A 27,197-nucleotide genomic window follows, 5' to 3' on the forward strand; every position below is an offset into this window, starting at 1 on the left:
AACAGTTGAATAACAGAAATTAGTGGGAGAGACCTGATTGCGAGCAATCGACAACCAAAGGGACCGGAGTGTTGATTTTTTTCAAATGAGTGTTGAAAGTTTGATTGGGTGTAAACACTAGGGACTAAAATTTTACTTTACTCTTAAATTTAATCAAAAAGTTAACAAAAGCTAGTATCAAACTCAAATATCTTACAAAACTAAAATCACAAACCCCATACTTGTAACTTTTAACACTTGTACTTTAAAGGTGTGATCTTGACCAAACAATAGGGGCCATTTATGCAATAAACTCAATGTTGTAACCACATACTTTTTAAATGGGAGTTATTATAGAAAGCGTTTTGTTATATACTAGTAGGAAACCCGCGCGTTGCAGTGGAGCCGACAATACAGGGCAGGAATATAATTTAAATCTTAAAATGATAAAAAAAACATATATACGTTGCATGTATATATGTAAGACCCTTACTTCTATTTAACAGTTTTCATATAAGTCTCGAGGATAAACGTGTAATTACGATTACATATACATTTATAAAATACGGGATTGTTAAACATTTTCAGTTTTAAAACAATACAACATAATATATATGAATTAGTCGTTTTAAAACGACAACAAAACACAGTGCGGAAGCTTGTATCTTGATCGTGTTCGGTTCTTCGTTGAGCTTGATCGTCATCCGGCATCCCAAGATATACCTACATTTTATAAACCATGAAATGGTTAGTCATACAAGCTTATAACATGTTTAAATCAAGTTCGAATATCAAAACGAACATGAAACAAACTTTTGCCAGTTAATTGGTCCCTCGCGGGGCACGAGAGGCAACACCCCTCTCTTTCGCGGGGCGCGACAGATGTCGCTTGACGCGACTATGGAACTGGGTTGCTGTCGCGTAGCGTGACAAGCCTAATTCTGTCACACCCCCAAAAATCCACACGTGGAGTACCACCGCTTGGGAGCGTGACATGACCAGGATCAAGCCACCAATCATATTGAACATGTAATAAGTAGTAATAGTTATCCATCAATACGAAAGGTGTTTATCAAAACCAACATAACTAAGTGTAGCGGAAGCATTAAAGTAAAAACCCAATCATAAGTAATAAATGTTTGAAACGTATAAAGTGTTTATCAATCCATTGCCCACAACGACCTGCTCCTCCTTGTGCAAGCTCCATTAGTACCTAAGGTCCTGCAAGGCATGCAGCAGAGAGTCAACAACTAGTTGAGCGAGTTCACAGAAAGTAAGTTCAGTAATAGTAATTGTATGAGTCGTATTATGTTCGTTCATTGTTCATGTATAGTATTGGTTTCCATCGCAGCCCTCTAGGCATGTATACGAAGATTAAGGAAAGTTCTCAAGTATTCTAGACTATGTATATTTGTATCGCTGGCCACCCTGGCATGTGTGCGATGTTTAGTATGTATAGTTCGCAGCCTCCCTAAGGCATGTGTGCGAAGATCAGTCATAATATCGCAGCCAACCCTTGGCGTGTGTGCGAAGATCAGTTCAAGTAGGTATACTAGTCTAGCTGTATCTTATCATTTACCATCCTCACCCTGAGGACCATATCATTAGGTTCCATTAACTATGTACGCACGAAATAATCATCCAATCCCATTCCCACCCTGGGAACCCCATGCCTTGGCTGTGTGAACTCACCTTGGTTTGCTCGGCAGATACACAAAGAGAGAGAGGGTTCTTGAACTAAAGCGGTCAACCACGTCCTAACAGGGTTACCATACAAGTCAGGTTTTGTTTTCAAGTATTGCACGCATGTACCACATAAGCTAACACATTGCAAGCACATATAGATCATGGCAACACATAATTCATGTTATCACATTGACAGTAGCATTCAAGTACCCACCACGTCTAATTTGTATAGTCCAAAGATAAAGCCCAACAAATAGCGGCCCAACCTATTGTGCGATCCGCACGACTTGTGCGATCCACAATGGGTTGTGCGATCGGCCTTGCATCCGGCCCAATAACAAAAACAGTCCAATAGCCTGCTCGGCCCAACAAGAAACATTTAAGTGACATGTGCGATCTGGTAAAATCTTGTACGATTTGATTAGCCCAGCCCAACTATAATACCCGGCCCAATAGTTAAAAATCATAACACTTGTGCGGTCCAGCTTCATTACCCAGCCCAAGACTATGGCCCAGTTACAAAATCCTTGGTCCTTGTGCGACTGGATAGCCCTTGTGCGATCAGGGCCTCTTGTGCGACCAGATCCGCTTGTGCGACTGACCTGCTTGTGCGTGTAGACATCTTGTGCGACCAAGATGCCTTGTGCGACTGGGCAAACTTGCGTGATTGTAACCATGTTGTGTGACTGGACTTGTGTGATCCGAAATTATGCCAAACAGTTATCTTATTTCCATAATTCAAGCAATATTGTTACTATAGTCAATCAGTTACAAGGTTTCCAAACTTATCCTATCAATCAACAGTTTCTTTTTCAAGCAATCATCGATCAAACGGCTTTGTAACATGTAATTCCACAAACCCTAATCATCATTTATTCATAACATGAACAAGCATCACAACATTTAGTCGAATTAATTCTAGCTTCCTGAACTAATCCTAGTATGAATTCCGATTAACACAACCAAATCCATATTCATATGCAAGCTGATTTCATGAGTATAATAACCAAACCATTCGGATTTCGAATAAAATACATGTATAGCCGATTACCTTTACTCAAGCCTAAACACATATCATTCACAAGAACATCACACACAGTTCCTAGCCTATCATCGCATGTGCAATTCTAATCGGTTTAACCTAAGCATATCATAACATCATTCATCAAGAAAGCATAAGCAAACACTAACCGATTGAAGGTGGGTGAACCGATCAACAACGAGAAGTCTTCGAGGTGCTAGAACCGGCTGCCGTGAGTTCGTGAGAGCGAGAGAGAAAGAACTAGGGTTTCTTGTGTGTTTAAGGTATTTTGTAACAAATGAGAAAAACAAGTCCCTAAGGGTGTTTATACGCATAAGAGGAATGGGCCGGCCCTTGCTTGGGCTGCCCTTGAATCGTGTGCGAGCAATGTGGCCCAACTTGGGCTTGTGCGATTGTTGTGTGTGTTGTGCGATCGGGTTATGGTGTGTGGTTCGGGTTCATTCAAACATGTGTAATGCACATCACATATAGCATAAACACATAATCATTTAATTAATAAAGTTCTCATAAACACGTATCGTTACACAAAGTAGGTCTAAAGTTCGAGTTGTCACATTATCCCCAACTAAAAAGAAATTTCGTCTCGAAATTTGGTATGCACTCACTGAGGAAGCTAGGTAAGTTCAATCGTTCACTGGTTTTCCTGGGGTGTCACATCCTCCCCCCGTTGATCTGGAATTTCGTCCCGAAATTCCGCAGTAGTAGCTTCAGTCTCAGCAGTGGTTGCATAGGTTCCGAATAACTGGGGGTACTTTTCTGTCATCCTGTCTTCGCGTTCCCAGGTGTACTCTGGGCCACGTTTGGAGTTCCAACGTACTCGAACAAGAGGGATTCTCTTGTGTTTGAGGACCTTCACATCCCGGTCCGTGATTTCAACTGGTTCCTCGACGAACTGCAGCCGCTCGTCGATAGTGAGTTCTTTGAAAGGAAAGATAAGAGTCTCATCTGATAGGCACTTCTTCAGATTCGACACGTGAAAGACATTGTGAACTGCCCCGAGTTCAGCTGGTAGGTTTAGCTTGTAGGCTACCTTGCCTATCTTCTCAATGATTTCGAACGGTCCGACATACCGCGGATTCAGTTTGCCCCGTTTGCCAAAATGTACCACACCCTTCCAGGGTGAGACTTTAAGTAAAACCCGGTCCCCGACCTGAAATTCCAAAGGCTTTCTACGCTTGTCCGAGTAGGCTTTCTGACGGTCGTGTGCTGCCGCCATGCATTGTCGTATCTGTGAAATCTTTTCTGTGGCGTCCACTACAATCTCTGGACCCGTGATCTGGCTATCCCCCACCTCTGCCCAACAGAGAGGTGACCGGCATTTACGTCCGTACAATGCCTCGAATGGAGCGGCTTGTATGCTGGTGTGATAACTGTTATTGCATGAGAACTCCACCAAAGGGAGGTGCTTTTCCCAGCCGTTGCCGAAATCGATAACGCATGCCCTAAGCATGTCTTCAAGTGTTTGAATCGTTCGCTCAGACTGCCCATCCGTCTGAGGATGATATGCTGTGCTCATGTCTAATCGTGAGCCGAAAGATTTGTGCATTGCTTGCCATAGCTCTGACGTGAATCGTGCATCCCGATCCGAAATGATGGAAGTGGGCACCCCGTGCCTCGAAACGACTTCTTTAAGATAGATGTCTGCGGGAGTGGAGAACTTATCCGTTTCCTTTATGGCTAGGAAGTGTGCAGACTTGGTGAGTCGATCCACGATCACCCATATGGTATCATTCCCACGCTGGGATCTGGGTAAGCCCGTAACGAAATCCATGGAAATTTCTTCCCATTTTCATTGCGGTATCTTGGGTTGCTGAAGTAGACCCGCTGGTTTCTGGTATTCAACCTTGACTCTCGCACAGGTCAAGCACTTGCCGACATAAGTAGCGATGTGGGCCTTCATGCTAGGCCACCAATAAGTAGTTTTGATGTCGTGGTACATCTTGTCCGACCCTGGATGTACTGAGTAGCGAGACTTGTGAGCTTCATCCATTACAAGTTCGCGTAGACCGCCGTAAAGTGGGACCCAAATACGCCCCGTCACATAGTAGGCGCCGTCTGCCTTCTGTTCTAATCGTTGCCTTGAGCCGCGTAGGGCTTCAGCCTTGATGTTTTCTGGTTTCAATGCTTCTGCCTGAGCATCTCGTATCTGTGCAGGAAGGCTAGACTGAATCGTAAGCTGTAGCGCTCGCACGCGCCGTGGTAAAGTGTCTTTCCGACTGAGGGCATCAGCCACAACATTGGCTTTGCCTGGATGATACTTGATGGCGCATTCGTAATCGTTAAGTAGTTCAACCCATCTTCGTTGACGCATGTTCAAATCCTTTTGCTTAAGAATATGCTCGAGACTTCTGTGATCGGTGTAAATCGTGCACCTGGTACCGTACAGGTAGTGTCGCCATATCTTAAGCGCGAAAACAACAGCTCCCAGCTCTAAATCGTGCGTCGTGTAATTTCGTTCATGAACCTTTAGTTGGCGAGAAGCGTAGGCAATAACTTTATCCAGCTGCATCAATACGCAACCCAGACCCTGTATTGATGCGTCACAATATACTACAAAATCGTCCGTGCCCTCTGGCAAAGAGAGAATAGGTGCGCTGCAAAGCCTATCCTTTAGGTGCTGAAAAGCAGTCTCCTGGGACTCTCCCCAGCGATAGGTGACACCCTTCTGTGTCAGTAGTGTAAGTGGCTGAGCAATCTTTGAAAAGTCTTTAATAAAGCGTCTGTAGTACCCCGCCAAACCCAAAAATTGGCGTATTTCCGTTGGCGTACGCGGTGCAGGCCAATTCCTGATTGAGTCTACCTTGGATGGATCGACATGGATCCCATCCTTGTTCACTACGTGGCCTAAAAAGTGGACTTCACGAAGCCAGAAGTCACATTTCGAGAACTTAGCGTACAGCTGTTCCTTTCGAAGAAGTTCCAAAATAAGGCGTAGATGCTGCTCGTGTTCCTCCTGACTCTTGGAGTAGATTAGGATGTCGTCGATGAAGACAATGACAAACTTGTCAAGATAGGGTTTGCACACCCTGTTCATAAGGTCCATAAATACGGCAGGCGCGTTCGTTAACCCGAACGGCATGACAAGAAACTCGTAGTGACCATAACGAGTTCTGAATGCGGTTTTGGAGACGTCCTCCTCCCGGACTCTCAGCTGATGATACCCTGACCGTAGGTCTATCTTGGAGTAATAACACGACCCTTGCAACTGGTCGAATAGGTCGTCTATGCGTGGTAGAGGATAACGGTTCTTCACCGTTACCTTGTTCAGTTCCCGGTAGTCGATGCACATCCTGAAAGTGCCATCCTTCTTTTTCACGAAAAGTACTGGAGCTCCCCAAGGCGAAGAGCTTGGACGAATAAAACCCTTTTCCAAGAGCTCTTGTAGCTGCTTTGACAGTTCCTCCAATTCTGATGGAGCTAGACGATATGGTGCGCGAGCTATGGGTGCTGCTCCTGGAGCGAGCTCGATTTGAAATTCGACCTGACGGTGAGGCGGTAATCCAGGTAAATCTTCAGGAAACACCTGAGGGTAGTCGCGTACAACTGGAATATCCTCCAGTTTCTTTTCCTTTGCTGATGCGTCTATAACGAGTGCCAAGATTGTGGTATGACCCTTCCGCAGACACTTCTGAGCCTTCAAGAAAGAGATGATGCCAACCACAGCACCACTCTTGTCACCTTGAACTTCGAGAGGTTCTTGACCAGAACGTGGAATGCGAATAATCTTCTCGTTGCACAAGATCTCCGCCTGATGTTGGGATAACCAATCCATCCCTATGACGATATCAAAACTTCCCAAGACTATGGGAATAAGGTCGATGGAGAAAACTTGACCGGCTAAGACAATACTACAGCCCCTGACTATCTACGTGGCTTCTAAACTCTTACCGTTAGCTAGTTCTACGACGTGTTTGGTGTTTAGGGGTGTTGATGTACGTTTTAACAATTTACAGACTTTCACAGAAATATAGCTTGTATCCGCACCCGAATCAAATAAAACAGTAACATAAATATCGTCGAGGAGAAACTTACCCATAACTACGTTGGGATCGTTCACTGCATCTCCTCGTCCTAACACGAAGGCTCGACCCCTTGCCTCGTTGCCATTGTTGTTGTTCCTACCGTTGTTGTGCCCGTTGCCCTGGTTATTGTTGTTGTTGCGGTTCTGGTTCTGGTTCAACTGAGGACAATCGCGTTTGTAATGACCTTCTGCCCCACACTGGAAACATCCCCGGTTTCCACGTTGTGGTTGCTGCTGCTGTGGTTTTGAGGAGCTGGTGGTGGAAGTTGCTGATTCTGGTTCGCAGGTCGTGAGCTCCTGCAATCTTTGGCTTCGTGCCCTAGCTTGAGACATCTCTGACAACGTTCTTTGCGACACCTTCCACTGTGGTGCCTGTTACACTTGTTACATAGTGGGTGAACTCCCCGGTATCCACCCTGCCCCTGACTGCCAGATGATTGCTGACTCGAATTCTGGTAGTCGTTCGTCCTGCGCTGCTGTGCTTGAGATTGAACGGAAACTGATCCCCTGCTGGAATCCCCATCCCATTTCCGTTTGTTGTCGTTGGGTGTAGCAGAAGTAGCAGCTGGAGTAGTAGTTGCACTGACGCGTTTGGGCAGCTTGTTCTGTTCTACTGCCTGATCTGTGAGTCGATGAGCAAGACGCTGGATGTCCTGGATGTTGTCGAGGTTTGCCGATGTAACATGGCTCTGGATCTCTGGCGCAAGTCCCTTGAGATACAACTCAATGCGCTTCACTGGAGGGTCCACCATAGTTGGACACAGAATGGCCAGTTCGTTTGATCGTTTCGTATAGGCTTCAATCTCTGACCCCGTCATTTTCAAGTGATAGAGCTCATTCTCCAACTTGTGGATGTCATCACGCGTGCAGTATTCCCTCTTAATGAGTTCCTTGAAGTCGTTCCAGGGTGTGGCGTTAGCAACTGCCAACCCTAAGATCTGAACTTGGGCGTTCCACCAAGTTAGTGCTATTCCTTCTAGCGTACCAGTGGCGTATTTCACCCTGCGAGCCTCCGGGCATTCACACATCTCGAATACAGACTCGAGCTTTTCAAACCAGTGGAGGAGTCCCACTGCCCCCTCTGTGCCGCTGAAAGTACTTGGACGACAGTCCATGAAGTTCTTGAAAGTGCAGACAGGTTGCTGCGCGTGTTGACCTATTGTGTACGAATAGGGCAAAGTTTAAATACAAGGGCTAGTTTAGGAGTGTAGGATCTAAAGATCCTAGTGTAAGTTATGACTACAGGATATACTACCTGCTTGAGCAGCTGCAAGTGCCGCAGCAACTTGAGCTTGAACGAGAGCCTCTAGCTGGGCTTGAGTCATGTTAATTCGTCCAGACATGATCTTCATAGTAAAAGTAACGTAAGTGAGAGTGGTTCGCGAGTAGGGCGATGACAGAAAAGTGTAAGCACGTAGGTATTCTCATGTAATAAAGTCATGTGTATCTAAACGTAATGCGAGCAAAGTTCTATATAGTTCTAGCATGCAGGTAATAAACATAAACCTTATTACCTAGGATGTCGAGTCTTGCACGTGGAGCGAAGCGTCGTTGTGGATCGTTGATAGCACTGTTCCGGTTATAGTCTGGTTTTAATAAAAACGTTTTTCCCATATTAAAACCGAGTTCTCTATAACCAATGGCTCTGATACCAATCTGTCACACCCCCAAAAATCCACACGCGGAGTACCACCGCTTGGGAGCGTGACATGACCAGGATCAAGCCACCAATCATATTGAACATGTAATAAGTAGTAATAGTTATCCATCAATACGAAAGGTGTTTATCAAAACCAACATAATTAAGTGTAGCGGAAGCATTAAAGTAAAAACCCAATCATAAGTAATAAATGTTTGAAACGTATAAAGTGTTTATCAATCCATTGCCCACAACGACCTGCTCCTCCTTGTGCAAGCTCCATTAGTACCTAAGGTCCTGCAAGGCATGCAGCAGAGAGTCAACAACTAGTTGAGCGAGTTCACAGAAAGTAAGTTCAGTAATAGTAATTGTATGAGTCGTATTATGTTCGTTCATTGTTCATGTATAGTATTGGTTTCCATCGCAGCCCTCTAGGCATGTATGCGAAGATTAAGGAAAGTTCTCAAGTATTCTAGACTATGTATATTTGTATCGCTGGCCACCCTGGCATGTGTGCGACGTTTAGTATGTATAGTTCCCAGCCTCCCTAAGGCATGTGTGCGAAAATCAGTCATAATATCGCAGCCAACCCTTGGCGTGTGTGCGAAGATCAGTTCAAGTAGGTATACTAGTCTAGCTGTATCTTATCATTTACCATCCTCACCCTGAGGACCATATCATTAGGTTCCATTAACTATGTACGAACGAAATAATCATCCAATCCCATTCCCACCCTGGGAACCCCATGCCTTGGCTGTGTGAACTCACCTTGGTTTGCTCGGCAGATACACAAAGAGAGAGAGGGTTCTTGAACTAAAGTGGTCAACCACGTCCTAACAGGGTTACCATACAAGTCAGGTTTTGTTTTCAAGTATTGCACGCATGTACCACATAAGCTAACACATTGCAAGCACGTATAGATCATGGCAACACATAATTCATGTTATCACATTGACAGTAGCATTCAAGTACCCACCACGTCTAATTTGTATAGTCCAAAGATAAAGCCCAACAAATAGCGGCCCAACCTATTGTGCGATCCGCACGACTTGTGCGATCCACAATGGGTTGTGCGATCGGCCTTGCATCTGGCCCAATAACAAAAACAGTCTAATAGCCTGCTCGGCCCAACAAGAAACATTTAAGTGACATGTGCGATCCGGTAAAATCTTGTACGATTTGATTAGCCCAGCCCAACTATAATACCCGGCCCAATAGTTAAAAATCATAACACTTGTGCGGTCCAGCTTCATTACCCAGCCCAAGACTATGGCCCAGTTACAAAATCCTTGGTCCTTGTGCGACTGGATAGCCCTTGTGCGATCAGGGCCTCTTGTGCGACCAGATCCGCTTGTGCGACTGACCTGCTTGTGCGTGTAGACATCTTGTGTGACCAAGATGCCTTGTGCGACTGGGCAAACTTGCGTGATTGTAACCATGTTGTGCGACTGGACTTGTGTGATCCGAAATTTGCCAAACAGTTATCTTATTTCCATAATTCAAGCAATATTGTTACTATAGTCAATCAGTTACAAGGTTTCCAAACTTATCCTATCAATCAACAGTTTCTTTTTCAAGCAATCATCGATCAAACGGCTTTGTAACATGTAATTCCACAAACCCTAATCATCATTTATTCATAACATGAACAAGCATCACAACATTTAGTCGAATTAATTCTAGCATCCTGAACTAATCCTAGTATGAATTCCGATTAACACAACCAAATCCATATTCATATGCAAGCTGATTTCATGAGTATAATAACCAAACCATTCGGATTTCGAATAAAATACATGTATAGCCGATTACCTTTACTCAAGCCTAAACACATATCATTCACAAGAACATCACACACAGTTCCTAGCCTATCATCGCATGTGCAATTCTAATCGGTTTAACCTAAGCATATCATAACATCATTCATCAAGAAAGCATAAGCAAACACTAACCGATTGAAGGTGGGTGAACCGATCAACAACGAGAAGTCTTCGAGGTGCTAGAACCGGCTGCCGTGAGTTCGTGAGAGCGAGAGAGAAAGAACTAGGGTTTCTTGTGTGTGTAAGGTATTTTGTAACAAATGAGAAAAACAAGTCCCTAAGGGTGTTTGTACGCATAAGAGGAATGGGCCGGCCCTTGCTTGGGCTGCCCTTGAACCGTGTGCGAGCAATGTGGCCCAACTTGGGCTTGTGCGATTGTTGTGTGTGTTGTGCGATCGGGTTATGGTGTGTGGTTCGGGTTCATTCAAACATGTATAATGCACATCACATATAGCATAAACACATAATCATTTAATTAATAAAGTTCTCATAAACACGTATCGTTACACAAAGTAGGTCTAAAGTTCGAGTTGTCACAAATTCGACAGAAAGTTCCTTTTTCTTGCTGCATTTTTGCCCAGCTATGATTTCAAACAATATTTCAACTTAAAAGTTGCATAACTTTCGATCTACTTATCCGATTTACGTGATTCTTGTTTCTATGCGACCGTAATACAATTACAGATACACTTATCACCTTGGTTTGCAATAAATCTGATTTATAAGCTATTGGCTTATAAATCCTCTATGTGATTATTCGACCCGTTTCATTTTGACATCACACTACATATTATATAACAATGGTCATTTCTTATCATTTTTACCCGTCCCGAGCTTATCAAAAATTAGAGTTTTCGCTCCCATTACATGGTTTGTGTACGCGTTTACATTCACTGGTTTATTTTGAAATTTTATGAACACTTAAACCAACATTTAACCACTTACTTTATTTTGACCCGTGTAGAGGTTTATAGCATATAAGCATAAATTTCGCTCATCATTACTCGCATCTTATTTCTACGTTAAGATATCTATTTGCTTTCCACCACAACTATATTTGTGGTGGATTTACTTTGGTAATCTAACTATTCCGAAGTCTACCCTTCGGTTAGTCAATTTTACGGAAAAGACCCTTTTATAGGCGGTTGACCCAAAAAGGCTTATGCATATAACTTTTATACTTATCAAAAGCTTACATGATCATAATACATGTTCCTAAACAACCCTTAAGGGTCGTTTACCCGATTTATCGATCGAGGGCGTTTTGGTCAACTTTAGTCCCTCCTTTCACAACGAAGGACTTTTAATGAGCTATTTGACCAAAATCGCATGTTTAACTATAATCTTATTTACGCGTAGCTGGCTCGGGTCAAAATATTGACCCGTTTTAATACCTTGCCTTAATGATTTGCTAATCCATAGCAATGCAAATTCCATAAGTCGTTTTACCCTGTGAGCATTAGACTCGACAAGTACTTATTAGTCGTTATTTGTCAAATGGCGTTAAAATCACCATTTGACCCGTTTGGTCTAACGACCAAACATTTTACACTTATATTTGAATGGTATATATTTACCATTTCATTATTTAACCCATTTCGGATTTCTCACCATATGGTTATATCTTTTAAATCCATTTCTTACGCGTTCAACCCAACATGACTTATGCAGTATGGTGTCGCTTAAACTTCAAATTTTATCCGTACATACGTGACTAAATCACCATTTTGCCCTTATTATTCGTTTAGGCTTACCTTATAAAGCAGCCATTCAAAAACTCTTTTTATATATGTCGTCTCATGACTAATTTACCATTTCGACCCTTTTTACCATTAACATGGTTTTCATCATTTTATTCGTTCCGACTCATATCATTTCGTGTCAGAACCCATATTTCGGATATAACCTTTGTCGTATTTATAACCTATAAAATAAATACGTATCTTATAAATGGGTGTAAGCTTTACTTACCTTGCATCCTACATACGCTTTTCCTTCATGCTTGATTCGTTTAACCCGCTTCCTTCCCAAGCTTCACCTAGCTTGTCAAGCGTCAAACTATCATCATAATTCGTAAGACGGTTAGATTAGTCATCATTACTTACGGCTAATACATCTTACGGATTTTATGTCTAAACTACTATTCGACTTCATCATTGGTTAGTTTGACCTTCAAAAGTCAACTACCTTTAATCATATGATATGCACAATTAATTTAAATCAACGTCATTATTAGAACCCGTATTATCGCATATCACACGTAATTAATCAAATTAGGCAATTACGCGTTTCTTTCATAATTTTATTCATATCTACATTCATTCGGGCATTTTAACAAACATCTTGCGGGCAAGATTCTTATGCCTCTTTTATCTAATCTCATGGTCATTCTTTTAACCAATTTTAACATCAAAAATCAAATATCTATGTCTAGTGTTCATGAACTACATCTAGAACTTGCATTCACAACATCAATGTTCATCCATTTAACACTCTAATTCAAGTGTTCATCATATTATCATAAAACCCACTTAGCACATACATGATTAGCTAACCAAATTACTAATTCATGGCAATAATTTAACAAGTTTACATCTAGGGTTCGTTCCTAGACTTGTACTCATGTCAATATCACTCATACGTTCAACATTCACTTTAGAATTTCGATTATGAGTGTTTATCATAAATTCAAAACATCACCAAATTACAAAATTCGACATACCTTGTGATCTCCTAGCTTAGGTGATCACGAATTTAGTTATAGCCCCAATTCTTAGCTCGATTTCTCCTTGATTTTGTTAAAATTTTTAGTGTTTAGGGTTCTTGAAGAGAACCCCTTTCTCTTCTCCTGTAAACAACGACTAAACACACACATATGTGTGTGTTTTGGTGTTTTAAATGTTTTAACTAAAAACTTGTTTCATTTTTGCCCCTTTTAACCCCTCAAGTTTGAAGGTTATTTTAAAAAGTGCATTTATTCTTATTTTCCTTTGTTATCTACTAACATTTAGTTAACTAGGTTATTTATTCCTAGTTAAGTCACCCTTGGTTACGACCAACTCATGTGTATACACACACGCACACATATAAAATTTTATATTTTAGGGTGTTACAATATATATATATATATAGGATTAGGTTCAAACATGAACAAATTTCTAAGAGTGAACCGCGTGAACTGATCTGAACCATTGATTTCATATACATTTAATAAGGGTAAGATTGTAACTTTATATAAATATTGAATTTAAATTATTGTCTTATTAATTTCAAAATCCTAACATATTTAAATCATCATCAGTTACCAAAATTTTCGACATCTACAAAACAATTACTTATTTTAAATATGTTAGGATAATCTTAACTTATTTTAATATTGTCATTGTTTTTTGTCATAGTAGCAAGATTCGAATTATAGTTTTAGTTTTTTTTTTGTTGAACTAGAGTTTTCAGTCATCTTTTTTATTGTGTATAACTCTTAGCTCCGTAGTACACATGTGTACTGCTGTGTTCTATACATTCCAACACGATAGTACACATGTGTATAATACATGGTATAGTACACATGTGACCCGCAACATTGTTGTCTTAGCTCCGTAGTACACATGTGTACTGCTGTGTTCTACTATTCTATATATTCCAACACGATGTACACATGTGTATAATACATGGTATATTTACGGGATTTACTCTCTTATTATTGGAAATAATTTGCTTTCCTAGTTTTAAATAAGCAAAATAATATAATTACATTTCTACCCTTTTAATTTTAGTAAAACAATAAAATCTAACATATTAATTACAATCATGCCACCCCTTTAAATAATCAAGATCATATTAATCAGCGATCAAGATTTGTTCACGCAGTTCACTCTTAGGAGGTTGTTCACGCTGGAACCTTACCCTATATATATATATATATATAAGCACATGCACTTCACGACGGGGTATGTTTTTAAATGCTACAAAGGATGGTTAAAATCATAACATGCTACGTTCTTTATACATCATGGCACAACAAAATGTTTATAAGGGTCCTTAGTTTACATTAAACGCATGATGCGGGAAATTGTTATAACCAATTCTAACAGCTTTGTTTGGAAACAAGTCAACAACCAAAAGAGTTCTCTTTATACACCCATTAAAGGTGCTAGGTCCCTATGCTAGTTTTAGAAGAAGCTATAATTTCCAGCAAAAAAAATCCAAACACTAAAAACAGAACATTATGACTTGAAGTTATCATTCTAAAAACACGCATCCAAATACCAAGATGGAGCAAATTACTTCTGCATTCCTTAATAATATGCACTTTAATGTCTGTGCGCCCTGGTTCAAAAGAAACATCCAACTTCACAACAAGTTCTTTCTCCATCCATTTCTACCATTGAACTCTACAAGTTCTTTGGCAGCAATACCAAACCCTCTTGCATCTCTTGCAGAATTTTCATACAATCATCTACCTCTAGTGTATTTTTTGAACCAAGTCCCAAAAAATAACCTAAAAACTGAGCAAAAACAATTTTTTCAATAGAAAATTTATCCCTAACCGAACTGAATAACAATCGGATTTATTGGATGCGGTTTAATCGGTCTGTGAGTAAACTCGAGTCGGATTTCGGATGACAAAAATGTCCAACAGTGAGCACGTTGAATTAATATACCAACAGTTTTCAGTTTGAAAATAGTTGGTATGAAACCGGTCTTTCCTCTTGGTGCGCTAACTCCTTTTGTTGCAAACTCATCGACTTGTTGGAGAACCGATAGCTCTTCTCAAGTGCAGCACGCATAGGAAAAATGTAAAAATAAAACTTCAATAAATTCATAATGAAACACATGTTTCATCATAAATATTAGTAATATTCACCACTTCAAGATCATGATCAAGCCAATGCTGCAATGCCTTCTCATTCTTCTGGTAATAAAACTATTAATAAAAGATTAAAAAATTAAAAAACAGTAAAATGTAAGCTAAGGTTTAATGGAAACATTACAATTCGGTAACTAAGCTTAGAAATGATTCCAGAGTCATCGTCGTCCTCTAAAGAAGTATCATCATCGTTTCCAGAATGATCAATTTTAGTTTCCGGCTCAACATAATCAACAAAAAAAAATCATCACCATTTTCAGAAGTGACAAAACTATCGCTTGGAAATTCAATTACATCATGTTCAGCTTGATGTTGATTACCTGAAATGACCGTGTAAGATTAAATATAATTATAGTGTTATATTTAATTGTGTAGCCATTATAATCATTTCTATTATATAGATCAAAATATATTATACCTATTATATAATTAGTTGGTAATTGTTGATGGACCATATTACCCTTATTAACTAATTAGATTTCGTCTTGGGTGTATATATAAGGAGATAACTAGAGAGGTTAAAGGTTAGACACTAATCATAACATCACTATAATTGCCCCTCTACTTCTCTATCTCCATCCGAATTCCTTCCCTTGAATTTGGTTTCACCATCATCATCTTACACCATAAGGAGGAATCAGATCATTCTGACAATTATGTCGAACTCCATGGCTACGCTCTGACTGGATTCTCTGCTGGGCTGTCTGCAGTTACAGGTATTTCTTATATGCTTTTCATTATGTTTAAGCAGAACTGGTCAACATGTCGTATCAGAGCATGTGTTGATAAATCAGTTCTCTTTGTATCCATGAAATCTGGAATTAAAATCTGGAAAACAGAACTTATGAAAAACCTAATAAAATTCGAAACCTTTTTCCGAAACACTGTTACAGTTCGGATCTTATGTTTAATGTGTAAATCATTGTTCCTAAATTCAAATGTGTTAATCAGTGTTCCGAAATCTGCCTTAATGTATTAAAAATTTTCAGATTTGGATTTCAGAATTCAAGTTTATGTTTTTAGGGTTCTTAAGAAAATTCGAATAGATTCCTATAATTTGGAATAAATTGAGGATCAAAGGATGTTTTCCGTTTTTGGTTAAGTTTTATCTAATTAGGATTTCGAAATCTGTTAATTTTAATAGATATTATATTTTTGAAATCTTTTAATAAATATAAAATACCACTTAAACAAGAACATGATCTCCATGATAACCTTTTCATTAATCGTTGCTCCGTTGTTCGTAAGAACTCCGACCATATCATAGTTCAGGTTAAGTCATTCTCATTTGCACAAGATGCCTTTAAGACTCTCCCAAACCTTTCCCTATACAGTTGAAGACCCCGTCGATCCATAACTGCAATGGAACACCTCTAGTCCTCAGCCATGCTACTCTTTGGAACGAAATGTGCTCACCGTTCCACTTCTTCATGCTGTTAAACCAACGTTTCCAACTATCATCCTCGTTTTTCAGCAAATCCTCCACTTTTTCTATTGTGTTAAACAATATTAGAACATTCAGTCCCCCTACATATCTTACTTGGTCATCCACCAAACCCAGTTGTTTCTTCATAATGTTTGCTTCCTTGAGAAGTTCAAGATTTTTGAATCCCCCAATAACTGATTTCCCTCTCCAATTAACATACGCCTTGGATTCGTTTGTGAAAGTTAGCCACCCTTCGTCTCCCTGCTGCACTTTTTTCCCTATCGCAATGTCTGCCCACGTCATTCCTTGTTTCAGGTAAGTGTTTGTATGTTCCTTTGTCTTCTGAATAATCTTGACAAACTTTGACACATTAGCCCTAATCCTCCGGCCGAAAAAAGCTTAATGGTTTAGTGCCTTGACCATCTTCTCCACATCCTTGATCCTCACGAACCTAAGGAATCCGAAGCGCACCCCCCCCCCCCCCCATCAAGTTTTCTTGCGATATAAGCATCCACAAGATGATCGTAGTTTCTACACTCTATCCATAATTCCCCATCGGAAAGATAGGGGTGGATGTTTGATATGTAGAAAGTTGTTGCCTCTTCCTTATTAAAATCTCCATATTGATTTGCGTTTTCCTTGCCGGAACTCTCCGCTATCTCACCCTCTTCTCTCTCCATGGATGTTTATCAAAATAGTTAACTAGCTATTCTAACAAGTACAATGACCTATTGTCTACTTTTAATAAGATACTGTGAACCGACTATTAATAATGTAATGGACTTTTAAAACAGTAATATTAAGTCCACTAAAATATATTAAGCCCAAAATAATCATTTATTATACACAAATCAATTGCTACTTACACGGCCCAAATAACATTAGCATTAAACAAGTCTATATTCCCGCGTCACCTAACTCGATTAATCACTAACGTTATCATCTCGATTGACAAGCAAAACCAATATCCTAAAATCCATTGATAACACTAAATTACCAACGTAAAGGATGTTTTTAAGAAACTTTTCAAATGCGTCAAGTCTCACTTACCCTTAATCTCCATTGAACCAGACCATTCCTTTGTTGACGTTTTTTCACCACTAGAATCAGAAAAAAAAATATGTAGAAAACAAACTATTATTAAAAAAAGAACAAGTAGAACCCCACAAAATACTAAAATCTAGTGATCAGTAATAACCATTAATAAATACAAAAGTACCCTAATCTGGTGGTCATTATTTTATACAAGCTTTTAAGGTAATACTGAAAAAAAAGGTTGAACCGAAATTCTACAACAATAAGAGTGGATTTTTTTGTATAGCATTATTCTAAATCTGTCCAATAATAGAAAGTAATTTATAATTTATAAAACAATTACAAAGTAATATGGATCATATACCTTATGAACTGTCTACATGTGCTTCATCAGGAGATTTTTCTGTTTAAAAAATACTTGTGCCACTTTCAGCCCATTTTAAGAGGTGAAAACTCACATCATGCAATGTTTTGTAGTCCAGACTCTCAACATTTTTCTTTGCAGTTATAGGGCCAAAATCACCATTTTCTGTATGTGATTCTAGTAACTCTTGTTTTATCTCCAGACATATCAAGCCCTTGAACTTAAGTTGATGCCATTTCATTCTTATATCATCAAGATCATCTAGAATCAAGCGCAAAATCTGAACCACAATAATATCGACTAATTTGACACATTATACAAAAAGCCAAACCAACCCATTAGAAGGTGAACGGGTCAACATTGATATGCTACCTTGCTCTTTCAATAGAGGTGGATCAAAAAAAAAAAAAAATTGATGGAATCCACTTCACACAAACCGTAACAACCTCGAACTTCTTGTTATTATGCTTTTTTATGGCTTGCCTTTGAAGGCCAGTTTTAAAGCTTCCAGATCTTGATTCGGAGATTTCTAAATGAATTTGAGGTCGGAAGTAACAATGGAGTGGGGTCTTATTCTCGTAACGATACCAGAGAACCAACAGAAGCGTGATTTTAGAAATTGTAGTGTTTAAAGTTCAAAGAGAGATAGGTTTAATAACCGTAGCCATAAATAATCACAATAACAATGGTACAAATAAGGATAATAACAGCACCAAGGAGAAAACAGAAACTAACCTTCACTTTGTGCAAATCACTAGATTTTTCATAAACAAGCAAGCTTCCAAGAATTGCAGAAAAGCTAACAAGTTTGCAAGGAAACACACAAGTTCCCACAAGAAAGAGCACATGTTTATATGAATGATCCATTATGCTTTGAAAACATCAGAATTATAAAGAGCACGTTGTCACAAAATCCTCAACACCAAACATGAAACTAAAAATATAAGTAAAAAAGGTAAAAAATATAACAAGTATTCCCATATTTGTAAATTGTGATCACATGAACAAAAATGTAGAAAAATTGCTACCATGAAAATATGCCATTTTTGTAAGAAACTGTACTCAATTCACACCCTAGTGCAGCAACTTTCACAAAATTAAACAGCAAGAAATTTAGAGCATTAGGTTTATGAACCCATATCGATCAAGTTCATAACTCTGAACCCTAGATGATGAAGAATTAAATATTTCAAAGGTCAAGAAACAGCAGTTTTGCAGCAAGATTTCATCATAGACAGCAAAAAACCATTTGTTATGAGGTTTTAAACTGTTTGATCTTATTTTCTTTAAGATTCAAAGTTTCAAACCCGGTTAAACCACAAAAGAAATTTGGATGCTTTGCTTCAAACTGTTTGACATTTTCCCTGTTGTAACTATGGCCTAGAGCGAGTAGACTTTGGAACGAAGATTTAGCAAGAAAAACTGCATAAAAATGTATACATTTTTCACTATAGGATTGTTAAATATAGTTTTGAGCTTCGACTGTGGCCCTAGTTACAATGATCAATGTACAAAAATCTTTATCAATAGGTCTTCAAAGGGTTAGTGAAAGCCCATTACCATTAAGGATTTCTATTTTAAATCTTGATCAGTCCATTTGCATATATTCCAACAAACACATTGCCACTCTCGCATATGTCGCTTGAACTCAACATTGGTGACTGGTCGATACTCGCGGATGATTCTTTTGTAACCAGCTATACGCTAAACAACTAACTATACCAGCTGTAAAACAATCCAATCATGGAGTGCAACCGAACTCTGTCCACCCATTTCTCATAAAAGATTAAAATAACTGTCAACAAACGCTATATCAACTTGAATGCAGGACCTCAAAGCGCATTATCACATCTGCGACTAATAGATTACTTTGGCATTGAAGTAATATTCATTACATGAGAAAGCCATATTCATTAGTCATTACATGTACAAAATTAAACATGTGTTATAGTCATATTCATTACATGTACAAAAACATGTGTTACCAGCCCAAAAAATCAGCAAAACACCATGCAAATACACCAGCATGCAAGTTAGTTTGAAAATGCAAGGGAGGATACGAATTCAAGATACTCCTTCCGAGCCTCGATTTCATCACCTGTTGCAGTTTTGTTATCAGCGAGCCATTTCCTGGTTTCTTCATATGCGTACTTCATGTTCTTTAACACCTTTGGGGTCCTATCATCTCCTTTCAACTTCTTCTTTAAAACATACAAACAGTCTTCCAAGCCATTGCATGCATCCACTTTCCTCTTGTACTCGTGATCCTCAACTTTAAACTTCTCCGCATCTTTAGTCATTTTCTCAATCTCTTGCTTCGACAATCGACCTCTATAATTGGTGACAGTAAGAGTTTCAGTCTTTCCGGTAAGAACTACCTTTCCTGTGACTGTAAGGATACCATTAGCATCTATTTCAAAGCAAATCTCAACTACTGAGACTCCCTTAGGAGCAGCTGGAATTCCAGAAACTAAAAGCTGCCCCAACAAATAATTATCTGTAGATCTTGTCCGTTCACCTTGGTACACCTTAAACCTTATAGAAGATTGGTAGTCTTTGGTTGTTACAAATTTCTTAGTAAACGATGTAGGTATCAAAGTGTTCCGTGGGATAACAACACACATTTTCTCTCCTAGTACCTCAACACCAAGTGCCAAAGGAGTAACATCCAATAGCACTAACTCGTTTAGGATTTCGCTAGTTTCACCAGATAACATTGCAGCCATAACCGCTGCTCCATATGCAACCGCTTCATCAGGGTTGATGCTCTTGCATAGCTCCTTCCCATCAAAGAACTCCTGCAACATACTTTGGACCTTTGGTATTCTAGTCGACCCACCAACGAGAATCACCTCATGTACACTTGTTTTGTTCATCTTTGCATAGGCTAAACATGTATCCACTTTCTTGATACACTTGGTGAAAATAGTCATATTTAGATCCTCAAATTTGGCCCTAGTAATTCTCAAAGAAAAATCAATAGCCTCATGCAAACCATGGATTTCAATTAAAGTTGTGGTGGCAAATGAAAGAATTATCTTTGCTTTCTCACACGCAACTTTCAGTCTCGCCAACGCTTTTTTGTTTCCAGACAAATCCTTGTTCCATTTGTTCTTAAACTCCTCAACACAATAACTCACCAAATTGTTATCAAAATCATGACCCCCCAAATGAGTGTCACCAGCAACAGCTTTAACCTCAAAGAAACTGCCTTCACCAATGGAGAGAAGAGTGCCACCACCAAGATCAAATACAAGCACATTCCTTTCTCCAACAATTCGCGACTTATGGGCCACACCATAAGCAACTGCAGCTGCAGTTGGCTCATTGATCATACGCATGACCTTTAGGCCTGCAATGGTGGCTGCATTCTTTGTTGACTGACGTTGACAATCATTGAAGTAAGCTGGAACTGTGATGACAGTGGATTTAACGGTTTCACCAATATATGTCTCTGCAACTTGTTTCATCTTGGCAAGAACCATTGATGAGATTTCTTCTGTAGTAAACTGTTTCTCTTGACCTTTGTAGTTAACCACAACTTTTGGCATGTCATTAGTTCCTTGTATAACCTTAAAAGGCCACAACTTCAAGTCATCTTGCATCATGATCTCACTGAATCTCCTGCCTATAAGCCTCTTCGCATCTGAATCAAAACAAAATAAAATACATAAATACAAAGTAAAAAAAAAAAAAAAAAAAAAGACGAAAAAGAAAACACCTGCAGACTAACCGTATACAGTATTATTAGGGTTGAAAGTGATCTGATTGATAGCACCATCACCAATGAGACGTTCAGCATCAGTGAAAGCAACACAAGATGGAGTTGTTCGGTTTCCGTACTCGTTGGTTATGATCTCTACTCGGTCATCTCTCCAAACTGCAACACATGAATACGTGGTTCCCAGGTCAATGCCGATTGCAGGTGCTCCACTTCTCCTACTCGTGGCCATTACTCTCAGTGTTCAGGCACTGAAACACCAATAAAATGCATTATAATTATCAACAAAAAAAATGAAGACGATATGTTGGGTAACCTTGGCGTATGCGTTGTGGGATCTATCTCTCCATCTCTTTTTGAGGTGGTGGTGTGATTATGATGATGTAACTCAGCCGCCCTACTCCTACTGGAATATGTGATAATTAATATCTATAAAATATTTGATTTTTTTTTTTTCTTTTTGTGAGTTTGCTATTTTATTATTTTTAATTGAAGGTGATGTTTTTCTTCACGTATTTTGTCTCACAAAAAAAAGAAAAAAGATTGCAACTTTTATTGTGACTGGTAGGATGCCTCAAGCGCTGCAGTGGACATTACGTAGGTGATAATTTAGTTCGTTACACTATTGAATAAAAATAAAAAAAGATATGCTCAAGAGCTAGGACTATATTTTATATGAATTGAAAACTATGATATAAGAATACTAGTACCCGTTTAAAAAATATCAATACCAGTATCGATATTATTATGTAAAAATCATACAGATAAAACCATAAAAGTATGTCGGTGCCCATTCATGGAGTTTCTCTAAATTGGAATTAATATCCCTAAAAGTTATGCATGTACAACAAATGGAAGATAAATGTTTTTAATGTATGATAAAACCCTTGGCTCAACCTAGAGATTTTTACTAGTGAGACTCGAACTCATAATCTCAATCCACAATAAAAGATTATGGGGCTGCCAATACATCATAAGACCATGTGTGGTGGTGAGTGAAACAAATGTCCCACCCTTTGGCATGAAGTGACACATGGCCGCTTAGTCAGTAAAGAGGCATTATGAGGTTTGAAGTTAAAAAGATGTGTAGTGGTATAATGCCTCATAATGCCCCAATAATGATTACCTAATTATTACCGTTTTTAGAAAAATAAAACAAATAAAGGAGTTGGAAATTTGTTATTAGTCAAAAATTCAACAATCTGACGTTTTTGTGGCCACACCCAACCAAAAATTTTCGAAAAAAACACCTCGGGGGCGGTCAATGGGGCTTTATGGGGCGTTTTAGGTGAAAAAAGCGCCCAAACCACCCCCACTACGGATGGTTTAAGGTAATTTGCGTGAAGTGGCTACTTCGATTATAGTTAAGGATATATGTTTTTTAATGTATGTTTACTCGACCGTATAAAAAATGAATTGGTAACATTCAATTTATCTCCAAAGGAATAAAAATGTTAGTGTAAATAGTTTACAAGTGAAAAGTAATATAAAAGTAAATCTTATTACCATCAGAAAGTGATTGTTTTACTGTGGTTTGTTGGCGGAAGCAGATTGTCCTAATTTTTCTAGGGTTTTGAACATGTAAACCATAAATCATGTTGAGGTTGCCTTGATTATGATTGTCGTTTTGCTGTTAATTCTTTGTTTTCCCCTATTTTTTGTGTAATTGAACCTTTAGGCTGTGTGGTACGGGCTTCGTCCCTGCCCTATCCTTCACCGTCGCCGCCCTGCCCTCCATTTCCCCTCACCCCGTCGTCGTCCCAAACGGCAACAACCAGACGTCCTCGACAACCCACTAGAAGGCAAAACAAAGATCCAATCTCTTAGTGAAGGCGTATATTAGCTCATCCACACACCCCATTAAAGATACGTAAAGTTAACTTAATTTTTTTTAGTATATACTTTTTAATATTAATTTAAATTTTTTTTAATATATACTTTTGTTAAATGTAGGTAACAACCAAACGGGCGAGGGGTTTTGGAAAGCGGTAGTAACAAAGTTCCTTGAGATAATGGAACAAGGAATCGAGATATCGACTCGATATCTTCGAAGTGGCGAAAGATGAGTACGGTCGTGAACCGGTTTTCGGAGGAATATAATAAATTATATATAAGTGGGCGCCGTAGCGTGATGAGCGACGACGATGTCTTCAAAGTGGCAATGGATAAATACAAGACGAACCATAGAACCGCTTTCCCATATATTCGGGCTTGGGAAGTTTTGCGAACGGCCCAAAAGTGGGCGCCGGTTCCGAATGAGGTTGAGATGACAAAACGTCAAAAAACCTCGGAGACCAGTAGTTTTAGTGTCGGCGGCTCGGACGCAAGATGTCAAATTAATTTAAACGACGACGCCGAGTTTGACGAAGAAGAGTACGACGTACGGGAGGAGAAACGTCCCCCAGGCTGGGACAAATAAAAAAGGGAGGCGGCTTCAAAGAAAAAAACGAAATGGGTGGCGATTCGAAGATGGAGGTGTTTATGGCCCAATTCAAAGCTTATATGGAGGTCACAGCCCAAAAGGCGAAGGCGAAGGAACGGGCGGTCGAAGAAAGGGTACGCGTGGTGTCACACCCTGACTTTTGCGGAAGCGTGATTATGGTGTGACCTTCTTAATACCATTGCATTCAATCATAACAACAACTATATGATAAAACCATAGATTTGTCATCCATTAAATGAGTTTAAAACAAACAACATTGTTGAAAACATAGACTTCAATTTCTAGTTTTACAAACCATACAAATTATTTATGTGTTCACTAAGGACTCGTCAAAAGATATTAAATGTAACTAAGGTTTGGAAGACGTGTCTCGTCCAGGAATAAGACACACTGACCAAACCTAAAGACCATGGATGACATCTTTATCCCTATCGCAGCATAAAACTTTCAACGCCCGCCAGATCCATTTACTAGTTCCTTGAAATACATGTAGTTTGAAAACATCAACAAAAGTTGAGCGAGTTCATGTGTTTGTTTGAGTATGTGTATAAACCTTTGAAATAATTGTAAGTATGTATGTAAGTTTATAAGTCCCGGTATGAAAGCAACAAGGAAACAGATTAATTAATGTGTAGCTAACACATTAATATACGTGACATGGTGCAGGAAGACTCAAACCTAGCAGACTTTGTACCGGGCTTCCGGCTGTGAGACATAGTCACCACATGGCCCATTCGACGGACTCATGGATGGGGCTCGCTACACCCAAATAGATCTATTACTCATGTCCCTCGGTCCTACTACGAGGATTAATGGCCTTAAGTATGCGCCTACCCATTCACATGATCTACTGTACTTTCCTTAGCTAACCATACCAATTGTATTTGTTTGTAAGCATTTGTAATCGTTTGAAACATGTACTTCACCCCCGAAGTTATAAAACTGAAAACAGTTAAGAGAAAAGGGGGACATGAACTCACAGTTTTGCGTTCCTTGTATCCGATGTAACTCAAAGCTTCCTCTAGAACGCTGTTACGCCCTAATACGTATTTGACTAAAAGTCGCAGCGGAAGTTCAAGCCATAAACTTTCTTTCATTATAACACCTTAACTTATTTAAAAATTAACTTTAACATAACTCTTTCACATAAATCCATCAATCGACTTATTTACTAAGTAAAAACATAGCTTATGTTTACTACATTATATACATCAACGTTCCCGTACAATCTCACTAGTGACTCGATCCTCGATCTCTGTTCCTTGATGATCCTCATGACTCGTACTACCTGCGCTCACCACATTAAATTCATAACATTAGTACGCATTATAAACATACAAGATTTATTCACGTTTACTTTTGTTCCGTTAATTCTTTACATCCCAGCTTTCCATCTGATCGTACATTCCGTGGTGAGACTTTCTCATTGTACCTGCGTTACACTTCGTTCACAAGGCACACTATTATTATCGTCAATACTCAATTTCATTGAATACATGCGTATATACTTTCATACATACTTACATATGTGCATCCGTTCACACATAACTACTTACAAACCTACGTACCTACATTCATACGTACGTTCCTACATACGTGCATACCTACATACATACATGCATACATGACTACATACATACCTATTACATGCCTTCTCACAACCCTACATACGTGCACACACTTTCGTACATACTCACTTGGATATATATATACACATACACATACTACCTACATACACACTTACATACATACATACATACATTCATTCATACATACCACTTATATTCACACATACATACATACATACATACATACCTTCATACGTATCTACTTAAGGAAATTCTTAACTTAGAATCCCACATTTAGGTACCATATTACTACATATTCTTTAGGATCCCACATTTAGGTACCATATTACTACATATTCTTTAGGATCCCACCTTTGGGTACCATATTACTACATATTCTTTAGGATCCCACCTTTGGGTACCATATTACTACATATTCTTTAGGATCCCACCTTTGGGTACCATATTACTACATATTCTTTAGGATCCCACCTTTGGGTACCATATTACTACATATTCTTTAGGATCCCACCTTTGGGTACCATATTACTACATATTCTTTAGGATCCCACCTTTGGGTACCATATTACTACATATTTCTTTAGGATCCCACCTTTGGGTACCATACTACTACATATTCTTTAGGATCCCACCTTTGGGTACCATATTACTACATATTCTTTAGGATCCCACCTTTGGGTACCATATTACTACATATTCTTTAGGATCCCACCTTTGGGTACCATATTACTACATATTTCTTTAGGATCCCACCTTTGGGTACCATATTACTACATATTCTTTAGGATCCCACCTTTGGGTACCATATTACTACATATTCTTTAGGATCCCACCTTTGGGTACCATATTACTACATATTCTTTAGGATCCCACCTTTGGGTACCATATTACTACATATTCTTTAGGATCCCACCTTTGGGTACCATATTACTACATATTCTTTAGGATCCCACCTTTGGGTACCATATTACTACATATTTCTTTAGGATCCCACCTTTGGGTACCCCTACCCGTCGGCGACGCCCTCTAGTTTTTGCAGTTTTCTGCAGGTTCGTTTCGTCGTCCGTACGCACTAAAACGCACGTAACTTTTGAACCGTTTACCCGTTTGACCTCCCGTTTCTTCCTACATGCTTGTAAATTCACATTCTATCATATGAACATAAAATCTTACCTCCGGATTACGGAAATCCTTAACTTACATACATTCGACTTAACTATTTTCTAACTATTTGACCCGTTAAGGGTATTCGCGCATTAATTGGTCTATGACTGACCAAACCATCATCCCCACTTCCAGACCTGCCCAAAACATTACTCTAATCGAACAACTTGCTTCTAAACCACCTTTAAGTTCGTTTACCCCAAAATACCCATCATGGGCATTTTGGTCAACCTTAAACCCATCATTTACGACGAAAGACTTTAACACATATTTGACCTCAAACATCATATTTAATTCATTACAACACTTTATTACTTACTTGTACTACGAAGTGATTACGGAAATCACTTACCTCGTGCATCCATGTTCGTAACCGCTTCCTTGCCCCATTTCGACCCGTT

The 27,197-nt window shown here is 39.2% G+C and overlaps 1 protein-coding gene and 1 long non-coding RNA gene across 2 annotated transcripts; both read right to left on the minus strand.

The window, feature by feature from the left end:
* Positions 1 to 504: 504 nt before the first annotated feature.
* LOC110915808 lies at positions 505 to 13,028 on the minus strand. Its single transcript, XR_002579286.1, has 3 exons — positions 12,910 to 13,028; positions 12,159 to 12,245; positions 505 to 702 (listed from the first exon to the last, which is right to left on the minus strand). It is a non-coding gene; the product is annotated as an uncharacterized LOC110915808 (long non-coding RNA).
* Positions 13,029 to 19,912: 6,884 nt separating this feature from the next.
* On the minus strand, positions 19,913 to 21,832 carry LOC118488207 (heat shock cognate 70 kDa protein-like). Its single transcript, XM_035985439.1, has 2 exons — positions 21,613 to 21,832; positions 19,913 to 21,525 (listed from the first exon to the last, which is right to left on the minus strand). Exons 1-2 carry the CDS (start codon positions 21,830 to 21,832, stop codon positions 19,913 to 19,915), a joined length of 1,833 nt encoding a protein of 610 aa, XP_035841332.1.
* Positions 21,833 to 27,197: the final 5,365 nt, after the last annotated feature.

This window comes from Helianthus annuus, chromosome 16, assembly GCF_002127325.2.
Source record: "Helianthus annuus cultivar XRQ/B chromosome 16, HanXRQr2.0-SUNRISE, whole genome shotgun sequence".
NCBI classification, from domain to species: domain Eukaryota; kingdom Viridiplantae; phylum Streptophyta; class Magnoliopsida; order Asterales; family Asteraceae; genus Helianthus; species Helianthus annuus.

Bases quoted from the DNA above. Each gene is read 5' to 3' on its own strand.
- LOC118488207 (XM_035985439.1), bottom strand. From the start codon at position 21,832: ATGGCCACGAGTAGGAGAAGTGGAGCACCTGCAATCGGCATTGACCTG. The intron at 21,526-21,612 runs GTTAGTCTGCAG...GTTTTGATTCAG, and splicing joins CCCTAATAATACTGTATACG to ATGCGAAGAGGCTTATAGGC.